Genomic DNA, 19,478 nt, shown 5'->3' on the forward strand with positions numbered 1-19,478 from the left:
CTGATTTCCTTTTGGTTTCAGTACCACATTCGCTGGGAGCAAGGAATAAGAACACCTACCTTGCCGATACTTCAGCAGCAATTCCCATATCCCTCTGCGAGAGTAAGGGTCCACCCCAGCTGTGGGTTCATCCAGAATGACAACCTTGGAGCCACCAACAAAGGCTAAGGCAACTGAGAGCTTCCTCTGCATGCCACCTGATAGGCACAACAAGAGAGGGGTGTTCAGGCCTACCCAGCGAGCAGGGGAGCAGCACCTTTGCAGCAAGGCGAAAACTGAGCTCTCCCAGAGAAAGCAGAATTGCACACTGATAAGATCAAATGCTGCTGCTGTTTCAGGCCCAGCATGGTCTTATCACCTGCAGGGCAGGGAATAAATCAGCTGGACTGTTTTCCTCCAGTGGAGTTCACTTCTTCTTGTACTGCAGTAAACGCTGTCATGCAAGCCCTTCCATAAGTGGATCACACTGCATCGTAAAACCAGCAGTACAAGTGCCCCGCCCAGGGACCTAACCATTTTTGAGAATCTGGAGCACAGGTATCTACAGCCAGAACTGCAGGAATAGGTCCTGAAGAGATTCCCCTCCAGCGGAAGAGAGTCAGAGGCAGCAGCAATGAGCTATGTCAGGGTTTTCAATACTGAAGCAAACCTCTGTCGAGCCCTCCTGAGAGGGTTTCTCTGAGGCCTGGGGAGCAGCTGAGAAATGTAAAAGCAGCTGAACCTACCAGAGAGTTTGCTTGTTCTAGCTTTGAGTTTGTGAGGCAAACCAACATCCATTGCCATCTGCTCCATTTCCTCTTTCACCTTCTTTTCCGGCAGTCCTTTGAGACGAGCATAGAACCAGATGTGCTCCTCCACAGTCAGCCTAGGGAACAAGGGCAGACTCAGAGCACAGCTGAGATAATGATGCTGGGATTCATCCCTTGCGTCAAGGCAGGTATGTTTGTTTGCCTGGGAAAACATCTTCCAAGCCTGAGGTCTCGAGAAGTAGCTAGGGATCAGGCGTGCTCAGCTTGGGCCCAATTTCAGTGTGGCTGTTCAGCACCAGTATAAATGGTGCTCCTTTAAAGGTTCTTGACAGGGTACCCAAAATGTGCCAAATCACTAGGCAGGTGAAAACATTTGGCCTAGCTAAGCTGAGTGGAGCATATTTCTTCAAAGAGAGGAGAAAGATGAAAGTGAAGGATCTTGTTGCTCATTCACAGGCATATTTGACACCACTTATAAACAGAATGTCCCTGTACCATCTGACACCAACCTGTTGCCTCACACCATATACACAGCTAGAAATAGCACTGTCCTAATTGAAAGTACACAAGTGTCTCCTAAAGAACTCAAATGTCTGCTGGATATCACTGGCCCTGCATCTCATGGATGCTACTCACAAGTCAAACAGCACGTTGTGTTGTGGACAGACACCCAGATTCTGCCTGATGGTGCTGAGCTCAGAGCGGATATCTTTGCCCAGGATGAAGGCTGTACCCGAGGTTGGAGGAAACAAGCCAGTCAAGATGGACCTGAATGACAAGGACAACAGATAGGTTGTAGGTTCCACCACCAGGAAGTGGTTGTTGTACACATCAGCATGAATGAATGATGAGTGGATGGAAGCCTTGAGGAACTCCCACGTCAGGCAACCAGCCTGAGAAACATCTCACTAATGGATCAAATCCAGCTCCAATGGCTTCAGCATTGTAATCAAAGCACATTCACATGACTCTACTCAAAAGAAATATCTTCTCCTCTCCTTAAAAGCCTCCCATGCTTTCAGGCCCTATTCATGTCCTTATGCTGATAAAGCAGAATCACAAATGAGATTACTGAAAAATGCTGCCAGCACATGCATTCAGGCACAACCTCAATCTGAACCTGAGGTACCTCCATTTCAGAGCATTTCAGTCCGCTGTATCTGTGCACCTTCCAAGACAGCCATGCAGGTAGAAAAACTCAGCAGAGCTCCACTGAAATCAACAGAGCACCCTAGTTTACACCAGCTCTGTGCACTACAGCTGTATAGTGACCTGTGCCGTATTGATGAGGACAGTAGAATTGAGAGCCACTTCCCCCATCCTCCTAAGGCATTATGTTGCTCTTACATGGTAGTGGTTTTCCCTGCTCCATTATGTCCCAGAAAGGAGGTGATTTGCCCTTCATAGAAGTTCAGCGTGAGACCATCTACAGCAACTTTCTTGCCATCACGATAAACCTTGACCAGGTTCTGGATGGAAACCCCAAGGCTCAGATGCATGGGTTCTTCCTCCTTGCACACTGCAAGCAAAACAGAGCAAACTGGAGTGGGAGATGGATTTTCCAGTGCCATTTAATTGTGCCACAATTGTAACACACATTCCCCCAGTCTGTTGAGATCCATGGAGTAATGAGCTATATGAAGAACTTCCCACATTTCTGCCTCTGGGACAGGAACCTCCCATAGATATTGCCCTTTAGCTCTTTTCACTTCATTGACCTCATGTGGACATTTGCACTGCATTGGGATCAGATCTCAAGTGCCACCAAGGTCAGCAAAAACGGGAGGACTTCTGAACTCCATGAGGCTGAAGTACTCACCTATCCTCCCTTCCTGCACTCACACTGGCCAGATGCCTCCTGGGTTTATTTGGTTATACCCACCTAGTCAGTGTGCCCAAAATGTGGTAACAGACAAAGGAATCACCAATTTCACCTTAGCCATGCTGGTCCTGCTGGCTCTTGGACTCTGCTTTCAAACAGAGAGACCTCACCACTTCACTGCAAAAAGGCTCTCTGTGTCCAGCACTCACCTTCTGAAGGCCCCTTCTGGTCAGGATGAGGATGTTGCCTGTCTTGTGGTTCCTCACCAAACCAATAGGACTTTGTGAAAGGAAAGTACCAACGTCTGGGAATCCCATATTGGCCTAAATAGGAAAGAGCAATAGATGAGCTCAGTTACAGCAGTCCCTTTTCTCAGGTCAACTTTTAGGACAGGTAGGGAAATATTCCACTCCCAGTAGGCATCTAGGTTAGACCGGACTAAGGAGATCTGCCTTGATGAAGACACTGCCAGCATTTTGTATAAGTGCAATCTTTTCTCAAACTTCACTTTAGGATTAGGGGACCTGTGCTAGCAGAGGTGCTAAGCACCATGTGTGGTGCTGATGCTATCAACTCCTCTTCTTCAGCTCTGTCTGCAGAAGTAGCAGTTCAGAGAAGGAATTAGTTAAAACAGAGCAAAGCTTCTGTGCTAGCCCAGCCATCACTACAATGGGGCACGGTCCCAGTGCTGGGAAAAGGTCACCGCAATTAGCAGCAACAGCCTTAAAGTATTGCTCGTCTGGGACTTTCCTCCATGAACTTTCTGCAGCTCTGTGTAAAAATGGGCCTGATATAGCATCCTGAGAAACAAGTAGAAACAGAGGAGCCATGTAAACATACGATGGTGTGGTGCTCCCCCAGAAGCAAACCTCACCTGGGAAGACAGACTCAATGTACCAGGTCATGACCCCATACAGGAAGGTGTCAAACAACATCATGACAGCAGATGTCGTGATGCTAAAGCCGTCTTCTTCCAATGGGCTCTCGAAGAAGTTGTCCCACTGTACACCAACTCCCTGCTCCTCAAACAGTGCAAAGTACTCACAACCGAAGCCAAAGGCTACTGGAGACAGCAGGCTCTGCAAATGGGAAGCATGAACATGCATTAAGCTTTCCACAGGTACTCAACTATCAACTACTCTGGGCAATGGGATATGGCCCAGAGCCTCACAGGAAAAGTCTAAGGTCTCAGGAGTGTGACTAGATTTGCAGAGAAGGAGTGGCTGACTAAGTTTTAGTTCCATGTTTTGCAAGCAGGGAGAGTCTGAAGTATCTGCTGGACTAACACTCAGAATTCAGTTTATTTCCCTATTCCTTCTCTTGCTCCTTGGATTTTTATGTGAAGGAAGACATCATCAACAGCCACCCCCTCCAGACAGGTAAGAAATACTACGGAGAAGAAAGAAGCCAGCTTGTTCCTGCTGAAAAAAGGATAGCAAATCATGCTGCATCAGCAACCAAGCAGCATAACTACTATAAACTTCAGAAGGGCAGATTGTAACTGCAGCACTCTGCCTCTTAAAGCCCATCACTGATTGCAGCCTCTGCTGGTCTCTGTTGACCATACCAAAACCTTCTTCACAATGCCCTTCAGGTCTACTAGTTCAGCATCATCATGGTACACAGAGATTTAGGGAGCCTAATGCAGCTGAATTACGTCTCCTACTGAAGCCAACAAAACCCTCCCAAGTAGTTTCTATCAGCTCAGTAGGTTCTATCAACTTCTTCACCAAGCCCGGCCTTGGCAGGAAAATCATATTCCTGCTGCCCCCTCAGACATCACTGTTGGACTAGAGAGCTGCTGGTGCCATAGCGGCAGAGGACCAGTGCCCAGGACAGCCTCCTCAAGACTCACCGCAAAGATCTTGAGCGAGAAGCTGACGTAGTCCTGCCAGGCAACACACAGCACGTAGGGCAGGTAGAGCGTGAAGTAGATGATGCCCCCACAGGCAGTTGCCAGGTTGGCCCTGGAGAACACGGTGCTGATGAGGAAGCACTGGAGTATGGTCACAACGGCAAAGATGGAGAGGAAAACAAAGACCACGCTAGGGTCGCTGTACGGCAGCAGATTCCCCACCTGGCAGGAGAACAAGACGAGCGTCAGGCTTTGAAAGGACTCTCCAGTATAGGCAGTTTGCAGAGCTGCAGCTCAGGGGCAGGCTGAGGTTGCTACAATTTGCACAGTACAGCAGCCTTCCCAGAAGTGGAGCAGGAATATAGGCACGTTCTGAAGAGCATTGAGAGAATCTGCTGTAGCCCCTCTTGCCATTTTCAACAACTCCACCCTGGTCCCAAAAACCTGCTCCAAAGGGTTGCTGGCCAATCCACACCCACTACCTCCTCCACAGTGTCAGACAGATCTGTGGTTAGTGGGCTGCAGGCCAGTAAGGCTCTAGATGCTGCTGCCAAGGAATGGAGGGCAAGAGAGAGACCACCCCAGCGACCTCACCTTGAGGATCAGAACCAGCAGGCCGGCGCTCATCAGGAGAGGGATGAGGCTGCTAATGAACCAGCTTAGCCACAGGATGCCATTGTCTAGGCCCATAATCCTCATGGTCTCCTTCAGTCGGGCTTCCTTCTCGTACACGATACCCTTGATTATCACAGCCACTGAGTAGATCCAGGCGAGAGTCATGAAGAGGGGCATGGATCGGCTCATGACACGCAGAAATCTGAGAGTGGGAAGGAAAGGAGTCGGGAGAGCAGGGAGCGAGAAACGTCAATGCAGCTGCAGATACAACACAAGGTCTAGCAGGGCATGGAGACGGACGGCTAAGGCTTCACTGCACAAAGAAGCCCTCGTGCAGAGCATGACACAGGATCAGTGCCTCACCTTGAGGCGACACTGGTGGGTCTAGTGCACACCACTGGCCCTAAGCAGGAGCTGGAGATGCAATTCCAGCTCAGTGAAACAGCAGGTGCAAAGAGCTGCCTTGCCTGGGGACTGCTCTCAACTATCCTCTTTCCACTCCGTCTCTGCTTTTTCCCCAGTCAAGCTACCCTTGACTGTATCAGGTCTGAGGATATGGGAACATCTCAGGAACACACTTCTGTTGTTATCCTTCCACCCTGTAATTAAGTCCTGCACAGAGCTTTCCAGGGAAAGACTCCACAAGTCATGACACACCCCTAAATCCTCAGTGCTATGTGCAGAAGCACTGATTCGAGGGATTAGAGAGGCTAAGGAGATCTCCTCCCACACTGATTATAGGGACATGCTAAGCCACCTCTGAGGAGCAACAGAAGCCCATGCCTCCAAATCTGCCATGCTTCTGGAAGCTTTCAACAAAGCCTGCATACGTACATGTCATCCACGTAACACGGATAGGGCATCTGCTGCACATAAACTCCTGTCGTCTTCTCCGTGCCTGTCTGCACTCTGATGATGGCCTGTTCCACCACGTCCTGCAGGTAGGCAAAGCCTCCCCAGACATAGCGCATGTCCTCAAAGGGGTCAGCCCGGGGACCCGGATCCCAGTACCTGAGCCGAGAGAACAAGACCCTTCAATTAGAAATCCTTAGCCAGCTCAGGCCCCACGAGAAACTGCTCCTACAGCAGCCAGTCAGGACTCACCCATCCTTTATCTTGTTGGTCCTTTCCACGTTGTCAATGTCCATGCGTATCTTGTACTTGACATGATGAGGGAGCTCTATGCTGTTAGGAGCTATTTCAGTGAAGACGATGCCAGCCCAGAACCTCCTTTCATCCAGCAGCTCCAAGGACTTATTTATAAGCCGCACTTCTGTTGCCATTGGCTCCAGTTTGTCCAGGTTGACACACTAAACAGGGACAGATTTGGAAGTCCAGGGAGTTCTGGTTACGCTACAGACAGACTGCGTGTTTATCGGATCATGTTACTAAACCAGAATGTGCTTTGTCTAAGTTTGAGAGGGAGAAAAAAGGAGAACTCTGCAATGCTAATGCCATGCATAAGAAAAGGCTGCAATGCTGGATTATTTTGCAAGGGCTTATAGCAGCCCAACACGCTGCTAGAGCCATCAGTCTTTCCTGCTTGATGGTCATCTGCCAGTCAAACAGGTAGCACTGAGAAAGACCCCAGCAATGGTATTTTCTGGACAAGAGATTAGGTAGCATTGTAATGGTACCTATCGGATCCCATCCGAGCATCAATTTCCATAGATAGAGGCTTATTTTCTTTGTTACCATTATACAAGGTTTGATTCAAAGCATCTGAAAACCTGTGGAGAGACTCCTAAAGACTTTGGACCAGGCCCCTGACAGGCTGAGGCCTGTCCCTGCGCGCTCATCTGCTGAGATGACTGAGCAACAGTTTGAACAAACTCCACTATTTGCTATGTCCTCCTCAACTTAAAGCAGCTGCCGGCCTCACCTGCAGTCCCCAGCTAAAAGGCCACACAGAAATGTGAGCGGCTGAGGTGAGGAGCTGCTTTCAGTCACCCCTCAACAACTGGGTGGGAAACCACACGCACTGGCCAAAGTGAGAGCCTGAAGAAGAAGGCCTAAAGTTAGGCTCCCCACATCTATATTTAGGCACCTAAATGAATGGTACTTTCTGCATTACTCAGCGCTCACCCCCACTAAAGCCTGGCCATTTACTGAGCAGAGAATGAGGAACACGAACCTTCCCGTCCCTGGAGCCACCCCACCGCACCCGTGGAGCCCGTGCTGCTGTCCCACCCCAGCTCCTCACCCACGCTAGCACGGCCTCACCTCCATGAAGCGGGAGATGGTCTGAACAGCCCTGTCTGTCTCATTGAAGGCGTCCATCCAGGTGTACACCGAGCCATTTGCCATCTCAGACTCCTCTGGGTGCTTTGACAGGAAGCGGGTAATGTCCTCCACGGTCCAGTTTGAAGCAGGCAACTGCAGGTCCCAAATATCTTTGCCTTTCAGTAGTGTCTGCAGGTATTTTTCCAAAGGGGAGACAGTTCTGTTGAGAATTCATGTTGGACCTCCCCCCTCATCATGAAAATCAGCATTACCAGGGGAACACGTCTTCTCAAAAAGGTGTATCAACATTAAATCAGGACTCCTCTCAGGAGCCACAACCATCTGCCCACAAGCCAACTGCAGGATGACCCATTTCGGGTGAGACCAAGCAGGTGCTCTCCGTAAACGCTAACCTCCAGCACAGGCCATGCACTGGCACCAAGGGCCAGCCACCTCCAAGAGCCAGCTGTGGGTCACAGGCCAGATCTTGGCTGAGCAGTCAGGGCATCTCATTTCTGCCGCTGGCTACCCACCGCTGAGCAAATCACTTTGTCTCCCTGCACCATTGCCTCCTGCACCACCAGCCTACTCCATCTGCTTGAGTTATACTTTCCCAAAAGACAGGCCCTCTTTCATACTCAGGACAGCATGCTGGGGTCCTGACAGCTCCTGGTGCCTCGCTTTACTGGTCCCTTACAAATGATGTCCCTCCCTCCTCCAGCTGTTTTGCAGGCTGGCTTGCTGCCTTCGTGTCCTGCCGCCTCTTTCCCAACGAGAGGGCAGCAGAGAGCCACGCACAGCCCTGAGCCCTGGAAAAACACAGCAATTAACTCCCAGCACTGCAGCTGCCACAGCTGTGCCCAGGCAGGGAGCCGCAGAAGGGAGCAACCCCCTCCCTTCCCCAATCCAGGGACAGACTTTGTACCCATGCACAGACACACGGACAGACCTTCTACCTGCAAAGCACAAAAGGGAGGAAGAAATGCATTCAGCCACTCAGTGGTTGCTGAGCTCTACTGACCTCCTCCAAACAAATCTCTGCTCCCAGCTGAGACGGAGGGGGACTCAGGCACAGCTGGAGATTGAATTCCCAAGGTGCTAAACACCAATACCAACACGAAGGGCTGGGGTGGCTTTCTGATATCTGCTTCTACTGCAACATTCAGATACAGCCACGGCAAGTCGTGATGTCTTGCCTCTGTTCCCTCATCTAGGACAGCGCATTTTTCATCTACTTTAACTGCTAACTCTCTAATGAAGGGTTGTTTCCCCACAACATGTATGTGCAATACAGCTGTGCTCCATGTAGCAGCACCTGGCAGTACGGTAGATCCCAGGCCTGCAGGGCAGATGACATAGGGATTGCAGGGAGGAAGGGAGCATTAATTGTAAAGGATACTGCTAAATCAAAGGAGGGGAGAGAAAAAAGTCAGCGGGAGAGAGGAAATGATAGAAATCCTAACCAATAAAAACAGGAAATGGAATCTCTGCTAGAACGAAGAATGAAACACTGGACAGAGGTGAGGACCTTCCCCATGTGCAGCTGTTTCCAAAAAAGCATAAAGCACAGGGTCACAAGGTTACAAAAATAATATCACAAACTGAGAAAACAGAGCAGAACAGGCCAAGCTGACAAAGAAGAGCACACGAAAGGGAAATCAGGATGAAAGGGGATCAGCTGCACTGTGCTCTCTTCAGGTTTGGTCCCCCAAGGCCAGTTCACCCCACCCTCCCTTGTGGGAAAGGTACCACACCAGCAAGGAAGGGACTCAGCCTTGTCACATTCAACAGAGGCGTTATTTGCTTGGAGGGACACTTCTCATCCTCCTTGAAGTTAGTAGGTGCATTAGCATCTAGGTGGAAATGTCAGAGATGAGTGAGGAAAGCATTTTCATCTCCTTCAGCAGGAAGCAATGTGCCAAACAGAACAACTTGATAGCATAGCAACATCAGTGTCTTTACCAACAGCAAAGGACTGACCTCCCCCTTGGCAGCAGCCCCAAGCAGGCAGCTGTATGTTTTAGCTTATTCGTATATAAGCGACCTGTGCTCCATCTCTACGTGAAGCAGGATGCAGCCTGGGAGCTGCCCAGGCATTCACCATGAAGGACTCCTGCTTGCGTGGACCATGGCAGGTGATAAAGGGACTTGTGCTACTGCGCCAACAGAGATGAAGAGCCTGAACCACTGGGAAGATCCAGAAGTACCTACCAGAGCCAGCACGGTTAACAACAAGCGTAAAACGCAAGCCCAAGAAAGCCAGGTGCTCATTTAAAAATGCAGCAACATTCACTTTTCGGAGGACACACAACTGCAAAACAGTATCCAAACCCTGACATTCTGCCAGAGTTCTCTGCCACCAATGGTTCAATTTGCAATTGCTGGGCCTGATTCTCACTTCTCTGATGCCTTCATTTGCACAAATAACTTCCATCAAGCCAACACAAGAGTGATAACAAAGATGTCTCTGTCTTGTCTAACATGCTGTGTTCATGGGGAAGTGCAGCACGACATGTCACAGACTACTCTGCATGTTATTACTTTGGGGGAAAAGGGGGAATGAACCTCAAGGCTTAACAGATCTGGGGAGATCTCTTCTGCACAACAGCTGTGTTACGGCAGTCACCCAGCTGCCTTGCAGAGGCAGCAGTAAAAGCTATTCTGAATTGTCTCCCAGATTCTTGGTTCTGCTAATCCAGTCTTACATCACTGTGATTCCAGGAAAAAAAAAACAGTACAGAGGTGCAGAGACCCGCCATCAGAGTTGCACCTAGGGGAAGGAACAGCAAGCTAAGCCACTGTCTTTTCAATCTGCAGATAATGCCCTAGTATTGTAGGTCTAACATCTGGCCCAGTGCTCCAGGGAACCTACAGGCTGGCGGGAAGCGTGTCTGATCAGAACAAGACTCCCTGCCCCTTCTTCGTGGTCTAGTGTGCACAGTACGTTATGAAGGGATTGGCCACAGGGGGACGTGTGCTCTTCCTTCTGCGAGCACCTAAATATTGCTAATATTAGTGTACCGTGCAATTCCAGATGAGTTTTTTATAGCTTGTGCCCAATTACTGCCCGGTGTCTAGGTTCAGCTCTAGCATGACACGCGTTCAAATCTTGCTATACGCAATCGACCTGAGGGCACCTGGCACCTTCCAGGACCCATTTTCGGCATTTGATGGCTGACTTTGCTGCCTTCACAAAAGCGGCTGCTCGAGAGAGCAGGGCATGGCGCAGGCAGCTGAACATGTCACCAACCCTGCTGCTCTCTGCTTTACAAAAACGCTACAACATTTATACTGCATCAGGGCAGCAGTGTGGAAGAAACAGCCCATTTCCCTGCTGAGGCAGATGAAAAACAGCAGGTAAACATGCTCCGCTCCAGCTCACGGCAGGATGTTACATGACCGAAGGAATGCCTGGCGTCATGCAAGAACGTAAGGTCTCAAAAAAGGGGTCACATCCATACCCCTTATCTACCCAGCTCGGCACTGAAGTACTGCCTAAAATAAATATTTTGTCACTCTTTGCAGAAGGAGATGGTGACGGCAAGGACAGCATACTGACCCGAATCAGATCCATTTCCCGGCTACTTTCCATGAACGTCCAAATCTTCGGGCTTATCTCCTCCCACATCCCCCCAAGGTCACGAAACACACCCAGCTCCTGGAACGTCCTGTTCACCTGTTGGCAAAGAGGAGCGGAAGGTTATTCCCAAAAGCTGGCACAGATCCACCGCAGGCCAAGCAGGGGCATTGACCTGTAAAGTGAAGTACCGAGCGTTGCCTGTATTCAAACAGCACCTCATTTCTGCAGGGAAGGGAGCAGGGGAAGTAATATGCGTATAGAAGGAAAAATACAGCAGGGAGTGGAGGTCTGTGGCTGACCAAGGTCTGCTCAGAGCACAGCCTTTCAAGGCTACTTTTTAAGAGCTGAGTGGAAAATGAGTCTGGCTTGGCAATGAAGGGCTCACAGTGGCAGCCCTTCCCCACACGCTAGAAGACTCTCCTGAGGGAGCTGGGGGGACTAGAGAGCACATTAAGTGAACCACAATCGGAAACGATTAAGGATCAGCTGACCGGCCTGCAGTGGAGGAGAGGAAGGACACCTGAAGGCTTATTAAGGTCCTTCCCGGTCCCGTATCAGAGGTGTGAAGAGTGTAGGTGACCAAAAGCCACCCACCATGAAAGTTTCCAGTGACGTCTACAGAAAGAGCTCAGCCTGGCCTTTCCTCCTTCAGCAATGAGTGTACGGGAGGTGGGCAAGTGGGGAGGCTCTGCTTTCTATGCAGTCCTTTCTAGGCTTGCATTTAGGCCCAGCTGAATGCAGAGCAGCTGAGCTGTACAGCCAGAGCACGTACCACAGTGCAGTACACTTCACACCCTACATACAGCAGGGAGGTCTAGAGTTACCTCAGACATGACCTTCCTTATAGCTGGTGTGTCTGGAGTGTACAGGACCTTCCCAATCAGCAAAGGTTTCAAGGCCCTCCAAATAATCCTGGAGAGCGGGCTGGATTCCAGGTTCTTCATCAGCTCATTGCAGTAGGGTGCTGAGGAGGCAAAGGCAGGGGTGAGCAGCTGAACAGCACTGCGACAGCTGCTGAAGGCAAACGCTCCACTTGCGTGTGCTTTAAGAATGGTCACAGCTGAAAGCACAGGGCTTACTGCAGAAGAAAAGCCCTCTGCTGCAAAGCTACACAAGAAGCCCTTTTCAAAGCATACCTTATGTCGGCAGGCTGCTCAGCAAGCCAAGAGCAGCTGCCCAGGCTCTACCACTCAGAGCCACACGGCTAGCTCTGCACAGCTCGCACAACCCCGTGCATGGCACAAGAAAAACCTGCACTGACCAGGCCAGATTTCCAAAGTCTGCAGGCCACTGGGCTCCCTTTCCCCTTGAAGGAGGACCACAGCACAGCCCGCAGCGGACTCGACACAAGGTGCTTGGGAACTCCTTGCATGCTTAAAGGCGCACGCAGGAGGCAGCCTTGGGCTGCTGAGACAGCACGCGTGTACCCTCCCGAAATAACACAAGGTATGCTGCCTCTCAGGACCACTCGCTTTCATCAGGGAAAGTTTGGGAAACATTAGAGACGACTACCATGAGGTAGATGGGACCTGAGGCCATGGCGAGGTTACACTTACTTGTGGAGTTATCGTAGAAATTAGTTACATCGTCTTCAGTGCTGTTCCCTCCAAACAGCGCTTTGTAATTATTGTCCTCATACCAGTTGAGGGATTTGATTTTGAGCCCTCCGCCTTCAGGATGGCCACATACAATGCGTGAAACAGCCTGGTAAATCTGCGTAGAGGAGCTGGAGGCATTCACATTGGTCAGGAACATCACCTCTTGCCTCATGTCACTCCAGCTCTTCATGCTCTGCAACTGGAGAGGGAGATCACAACGGAGACAGGGATAGGAACAGGGTTGGTGAGGGAAAACTATCTTGCCATTCTCCTTTGAATCACACATCTATTGCTGAACAGCTAAGGACCCACTTGGTGTAACACTAACTCGAGAGGCTAGGTAAAGCACATTTCCCCCAGAACAGGGGGGAACTGTAGAAGAATGCATCTGTTGCACGTGCATAAAGACCATCCCCATCTCAAGCTCTTTATTCTGACTTCTGTCTTTCAACACCCTGGACGGTTCCTGCCCTCCCTGCCTCCTCTCCATTCCCTCTCCCGTGGAAGGAAGCCGCTTCTCCCCGTTGCACAACAGCTCACGTTCCAGCCTGCAGAATCCCCTTCATCCGGGGTGGAGCAAGGCAGAGGAGAGTAAGGAAATAAGAAAGAATGAGTGAAGCTAATCAGATGCAGCTTTGCAGCCATCAGAGGAGCAGCCTTGCAGAGCTGCAGGCCCCAGTGCACCTGTGGTGTAAACTGGCACAACTCCACAGGAGTCAGCAAACTCCACCAATTTACACCAGGCAGAAAATTTGACCTTCTAGACCAATACCACTGTCCCTGCCCCAGTACCAACAGCATTCTCAGGAAACCCTTGAAAACAACCCAACTGCAGCTGAGGGCCTGATCACGGCATGAACCTTCCTACTCCACAGCAGGCACAAAGATGCAGCACTGGAGCCTGGCTGGGATGATCTGTGCCTCCCCCCAGACGCATCGTCTGACATAACCATCTACCTGCAACACATCATGGACAAAAGCACCAGGGGGGCAGCCTGAGACACGGCACCATCTCTACTCACAGACAGGGCCCAGCTCCCCACCTGGGAAAAACCATCCATTTCGATGGGCATTGGTTTACGCTGCACTCAACCATTATTCTTGGACTCCCTGGTTGGAGACATAAGAACATCAGAGCATCCATACTGCATCAGACCAAAAGTCTATCTGGCTCAGTAACCTCTCTCTGATGGGGACAGTAAGTGGATGCTAGGAAACAATAAGGCAAGGGCAAAAACGTAGGATACTTCCCCCAAGTAATTATCCAGCTTCCAAGTATTTTCAGCTCAGGGAACTCCTGTCTATTTACTAACCCTCAAGAAATTTCTCACATGGTAAACTTCCAGTGTTTAGAGCAACTTAGCATCCACCACTTCACTAGAAAGAACCTATTCTCCCTCTTCTCCTAAACCTGACTACAGCTAGCTTCATTTGGTGTCATAATTTTAGCACTGGAAGAGACAGTGAACAGTCGATCTCTATCTCTCTTCTGTGGCCCACTCATGTATCTATAAACTTCTCCCAAATCTCCAACTCATCTGTTTCACAGGATGGCAAGTCCCAGCCTGTTCAGTTGCTCCCTGCGTGGACCCAGACTTCTGAATGTCCTCACTGCCCTTCTCTGAACTTCTTCCAGTTCTACCATCCCTTTTTGGAGACAAAGGGACCAGATCTGTAATCCCTATCAAAAAGGAGGGCAAACTATTGATTCATGTAGTGTCACAGTGACATCTTCCATTTGGTTCTCTGTTCCTTTCTTAATGTTTTCCAGCATTTGATCTGATATCTTGACTGCTACTGATCACTGAAATGTCAAGCAACATGAACTGGGATGTTCTTGCCATGCTGCCCAGAACATCAACATGCACTAATAAGGGCAAGCCGAGCTGCTGAAATACCTAGTTGTAATCGCTCATCAGAAGTATCTCAGAAACAATTTCAGATGCTATGGCCCAGCTGCCTTGTTTTCAGAGACAATGACACAGAGTCAGTTAAGCCCAGCTGCCAGTTTTGCTCTTGGTTTTGTCACCTTTGTTTAAATAAAATGCATGTAATCAAGATCTAGGACAGCTGGCAAAGCCAGTCAGCAACAACCTAGAAAGCGACAGTGCCCTGGAACGTTTCAACCCAAATGCACCCAAGGTGAGCACACCCAGAGTCACTGGCCTTACACTAGGGACAAGCCTGACCCTTTGTGTTTATTTGCAGGACTGTGCATGCTTTAGATGTGCCAACATCTGGACAAAAATTCCAGCGATGCTAAACAAGAGCTACTCTGTGTCACATACACAAGGAGCCTCTATTTTTAGCTGCCTAAAAACACATGACACACTGATATGATCGAAGACAGTTGTGAGAACAGCTAAAACCTGGGGATTCAGGACTTATGTGTCCAGAGTTACTGCTTTGAGCATATTTTCATTTCCTGACTACTCACTGCTGCCTTTGTCTGCAACAGGGTGCCACTCAGTCTGGTTCCACATGTTCAGTGTGGCTGATGGGACACTGACATAATGGGACGTGAAGGGAAAAAAATGTATAGCAACAGCTTTTCTTGGTTACAACATGGCTCGTTTGAATTTTGGGCTTGATGATTCCTAAACCACAAGGCCAGTGCTGTGTTTGAAGAGTGACAGTTTATTACAGTGTCCAATTCAAAGGCCTTCTCCTTAGCAGAAAGTCAATTATCTCATCTGAAGTACCACAAACTGCCTAAGATGGCAAAGTTACACCAACAGAAACAGTAGCTAATTCCCACAAATGTAGGAAGTGTTAACTATCTTGCAGAGGGCTTGCATTAGCATAAATCCATTGTTTGCATGTAATTTTAAAACACAGCTTGAGCAAGCGGCTTTGCTTCACCTTTGACACCAGCAAATTTACAAGCAATACACGTGCAGAGCTGCTCCAGACAGCTCTTGCACCTCTGAAGGGTTACAGGACTACTTCTTCTCCCAGAAGTCAGACCTGACTCTGAGGGTTTCTTAATAGCTGCCCTCGCTCTCAGAGTTTAATTTGCCCTCTGAGGCTGATTTAGAGAGCCCAAGGACACAGATCTGATCAATCCCCATACTCAAGAGACAAATATTTCGTTCAGACCCTTCTCTAATTAAAATTCCTTGCTAGAAAGGCTTCTAGACGTGGCACAAACAATAGCTCTCTCCACCCCCTCCAGCTGCTACCCTGCGAAACAAGGCAGTGAGTCCCTCCTTCTCACACAGAAATCAGCCTGCCAGACAATAAGAAGTAACTTTCGGTCAAGCCATCTGGAGTGGCTCACGCTGTACGCAGAGGAAAAAGCTGCCTTTGTTTGCACAGCAATAAGGCAGAAGAAAAGGTACTCCTACTCAAAACAGTTGCCAAGCAAAAGGCACGTTACCCAGGGGTGTTTTCGGCCACATCAGCAAACTGAACATCACATGGTTTCAATTATTTTTATCCCAGACAAAAAAAAGAAAGAAACAAAAAAAAAAAGCAAGCCTAAGTGACGTAAGGGGAAACAGCTGTAACCGAACTCCTGAGGGCAGCTTCGCTGCTCATAGCAAGAGCTCTGCGGCGATCTCCCCCAAAGCCGATCTCGAAATCATCTCCACTCCCCCGCGCGCGGGACCGGCGGCACGCTGCGGGACGCGGCGAGGGACGGGTGCCAGGGCCTGCGGGCTGGCACGGTGCTGGCTCCCGGCAGCCGCCCCTCCGCGGGACTGGAGCGTGCGGTAACCCCAAGTGACCCTCCGCGCCGCCTGCTCGCCGGGGTTACTGCCGTTCACGGCTCCCGGCGCTCCGGCTCTGGTGCGCAGACGGAAGACGAGCGGAGGGGAGGAGGAGGAGGAGGAGGAGGTATTGTTTGGTTTAGATGGTTGCGATTCCTGCTAGAGTGAGAGAATGTTTTTGCCTAGTAGCAGCACTTCAAAGTCGGAGCAAGCCAAGGAACAGGGAAGATAAGTTTCTGGCTCCAGTGAAAAAAAGTAGATCTGGGATCCTGAGCCAGGCTAGGCGTGTGGGGCTTACTTTTTTATTCACCATTTCACCTACAGAAACAGACATTCGCAGGCTTTATAATGTCACGTTGCCCGTATAAATTGCTATTTATGTTCTGCCAGAGCCTTTGTCAGCCAGTGTTGTGATGCCATCGCACTGGGCACCACCCAAAGACTGAAGAACAATCTTTGCCCCAAAAAGCTGGTTATCCGAACACAAAGAGCAAGCAGTAGCCTGCAGCTACTACTTTACGACATCTCTTCCACATGCAAGCCCTCACCATACTCAGAGACCAAGAGCTACAACCAATTACCACCCCTGCCATGGCTGGGAACTAAGTGCAAAAATTACGAAGGAGGCAAACCTCCACGTGCAGTCTGTCGGGCACTGCTGGTCAGCAGATACATTGCAAAGGCAACTGTTGTGCCACCGCTGAGACAGGGAACCCCACAGAACAAAACTTCTTAATTTTTGCTCCACCCACAAGGACCCAACTTTTAGCCACCTATCTCAAAAATTTCTCCAGAGCTTGTAAGTCAGCGCTGTAGACACCAAGGGCCGGCAAAGCGGGTGCTGTCTCTACTGACATAGGGAGAATGGTTGTAGGAGAGGGGGAAGTTTCAGGACCAGCCCTGGACTTGACTTTGAGTTGCGTCAAGTACTTGTGCTCCTTGTACTCGATGACAGGCTCAGACAGCAACTGCGCACTCTCTTCTTCTGAGAGAAAGGAGCAGCTTACCTCTTTAATAAGCTTCACAAAGCTCTGTGTCAGAGCCTCCACGGTTTCTGACAGATCCCACAAGGAGGAATTGAAAGAGATCCGTCTCTGCAAGAAAAGAGAAAAGGACATTGGAAGTCACTGCAAGGCACAAACCAGGAAATTAAACTCTTGGAAACATTCTTGTAGAGTCCTTCTTGTAGGAAGGACTGTCCTCAAGACAGAGTCCTCAACTGGGAAGCCCAAGAGCTGGCTTTCTGTGCAGCCCTGAGCTTGAACAGCCTCGGGCTTCAGGGCCCTACAGTGCAATGAAGAAACTTCTTTCCTTATTCACAGGTTAGCTACACTGGCATTACAGCAATCAGAGCCATCCTAATAAAAGCAGATAAAGGCATGCACTTACACTTCCAATGCAAGGAGTGGTTTTCATTCCAGGTCCCAAAACAAGGAGAGCCTACAGGGCAACATGTGGGCAGACCTGAAATCCCGCAAGCCAGCGCTAGGCAGTGGAAGCCAAACTGTTTAAGGGAGGAAGCGACCACATGGTAGACACAAGCTTTCAGCTGTGATCCATAGATGTCAACCCAGAAACCCTGTATCTCCTGCTCCACTGTGTATCTCATTTCCTTCCTCATCACCCAAGTCTTCCATCAGAGCTTGATGTTTTCAAACTAAACCAAGCACACATTTTAAAATAGCCAGCTTCTGCAAAACAGTTGATGCACACACCACACAAGGGGGAAAGAGTGACAGCTTTCCAAAAGCACAGATCTCAGGGAGCCGTATGCGCTTTAGCAGTTCCTTGCTTAGACAGTTGCATTGAAGGCAATTCTTCGTTTGCAGTTAGTCTCCATGTAACTGGTGGGTTTTTTGTGTTTTTTCTGTTTGTTTGTTTTTCTTCTGTTCCTATTTCTGGGATGTATTATCTTGTATTGGAAACATTTCATGAAAGAGAAGCATCTAGACTCTTTAACCTAATAATTTGGACACAATCCCTTTTTCAGAGGAATCAGAATTAAAACCATTTCCTAAGATTTCACGTTAGCAGTTACACATTACAGCATATGAAAGCACGTTAAAGTCACAGTATTGTGACACACAAGGAATGGCCCAAACCCTTGTTTTAGCATACTTTTTTGGATTGAAACTCCTCATTTTCCTATCTTTTCTAGGGCAATTTCTGGAAGCTGCTTGAACGTCTGGAGGCTTTCACATGCTCTAGCTGATTTGCTGGAGAGAGGTTACAGCTGGTCAGAGTGTCAGCTGGTCTAAGTGGGCACGGCTCCACCGATCCGCTGGGCTGTTTATACCCAGCTAACTTTTCTGAGTGCTCAGTTAGTGACTGCTCCAAAGCCAGCTGTGAAGTCATGGAGGGTCTCAGTCAAAACTCACCTTTTGGGCTAAAAGAAAAGCAAATCAAATTCCCAAAAGGCTAAATCCTTCTCAAGACATTTTTGAAGAAACACAGTTAACAAATATCAAAGCTATGTAGCTGCACTACCACTCTAGCAACAAGATGGGGTAGCTTCATGCATGCAATGGACATGCTTTGCTCAACTCCATTTGTCTCAAGATCCACAGGGATCTGTGTGGCTCAACATACTCAAAATGATTCAGGGACAGGGTGGGCGACAAGGAAACAAAGTTTTCTGATGATACTACTTGGCGGAGAATAGTAAAAGTCAAAAGCCGGCTTCAAAGGATTAGTGAAAGACCTCATGCTGACACGCTGGGTGGTAAAGTGCCACACGAAATTCAGTGCTGCAAAGTAATGCACACCGGGAGAAGACAGTTCTACCTTTACATACTCTCTGATAGCTCTGAACTAGCTACTGCCACTCAAAAGAGATCTTTGCTTTACAATGGTAGGACAGATCAACATCAATATAAATCCACAGTGCATTCCCCTCTCTGAAGTACTATGTACAATTTTGGATTCTCCATCTCAGAAAGAACACAAGTACAGAAAAAGGCTACAAGTATGATTTCAGATACAAATGACTTCTGAAGTGAGAACAATAGACCATGGTTATTCCAATGGGACCCATAATGATGAACAGAGGATATGACAGAGGTCTGTAAAATTAGAAAGGCAATGGAGAATTGAATAGGGGATGGTAGTTCACTGTGCCTCATAATACAAGAAGTAGAGAGCTTCCAATGAAAAAATCAGTTTAAAATAAACCAAAGGAGTTACTTCACATGTAACTCAATTGTCAAAGTGCAGAACTCATCTTCGACATGTAGGTACCAAATATTAACATAGGTTTGAAAAAGGATTACACAAATTCGTGAAAAGAAAAAAAAATCTGTCAAGATCTATTAAACACCAAGATTCCA

At 48.9% G+C, this 19,478-nt stretch overlaps 1 protein-coding gene across 3 annotated transcripts in view; it reads right to left on the reverse strand.

Moving 5' to 3' along the window:
* Nucleotides 1–19,478, reverse strand: part of ABCA1 (ATP binding cassette subfamily A member 1) — a 98,287-nt gene that overhangs the window by 23,276 nt on the left and 55,533 nt on the right. For all 3 annotated transcript variants that reach the window (XM_064501865.1, XM_064501864.1, XM_026098377.2), the window contains exons 8-22: nucleotides 17,160–17,246; nucleotides 12,401–12,641; nucleotides 11,669–11,808; nucleotides 10,824–10,940; nucleotides 7,265–7,453; nucleotides 6,146–6,351; nucleotides 5,876–6,052; nucleotides 5,021–5,243; nucleotides 4,427–4,648; nucleotides 3,446–3,650; nucleotides 2,781–2,894; nucleotides 2,097–2,268; nucleotides 1,386–1,517; nucleotides 726–865; nucleotides 60–197 (exon numbers count right to left, since the gene is read on the reverse strand). In XM_064501865.1, the coding sequence (XP_064357935.1) occupies nucleotides 60–197; nucleotides 726–865; nucleotides 1,386–1,517; nucleotides 2,097–2,268; nucleotides 2,781–2,894; nucleotides 3,446–3,650; nucleotides 4,427–4,648; nucleotides 5,021–5,243; nucleotides 5,876–6,052; nucleotides 6,146–6,351; nucleotides 7,265–7,453; nucleotides 10,824–10,940; nucleotides 11,669–11,808; nucleotides 12,401–12,641; nucleotides 17,160–17,246 (2,503 nt within the window). The remainder of the gene's footprint in view (nucleotides 1–59; nucleotides 198–725; nucleotides 866–1,385; nucleotides 1,518–2,096; nucleotides 2,269–2,780; nucleotides 2,895–3,445; nucleotides 3,651–4,426; nucleotides 4,649–5,020; nucleotides 5,244–5,875; nucleotides 6,053–6,145; nucleotides 6,352–7,264; nucleotides 7,454–10,823; nucleotides 10,941–11,668; nucleotides 11,809–12,400; nucleotides 12,642–17,159; nucleotides 17,247–19,478) is intronic.

This window comes from Dromaius novaehollandiae, chromosome Z, assembly GCF_036370855.1.
Source record: "Dromaius novaehollandiae isolate bDroNov1 chromosome Z, bDroNov1.hap1, whole genome shotgun sequence".
Lineage (NCBI taxonomy): Eukaryota > Metazoa > Chordata > Aves > Casuariiformes > Dromaiidae > Dromaius > Dromaius novaehollandiae.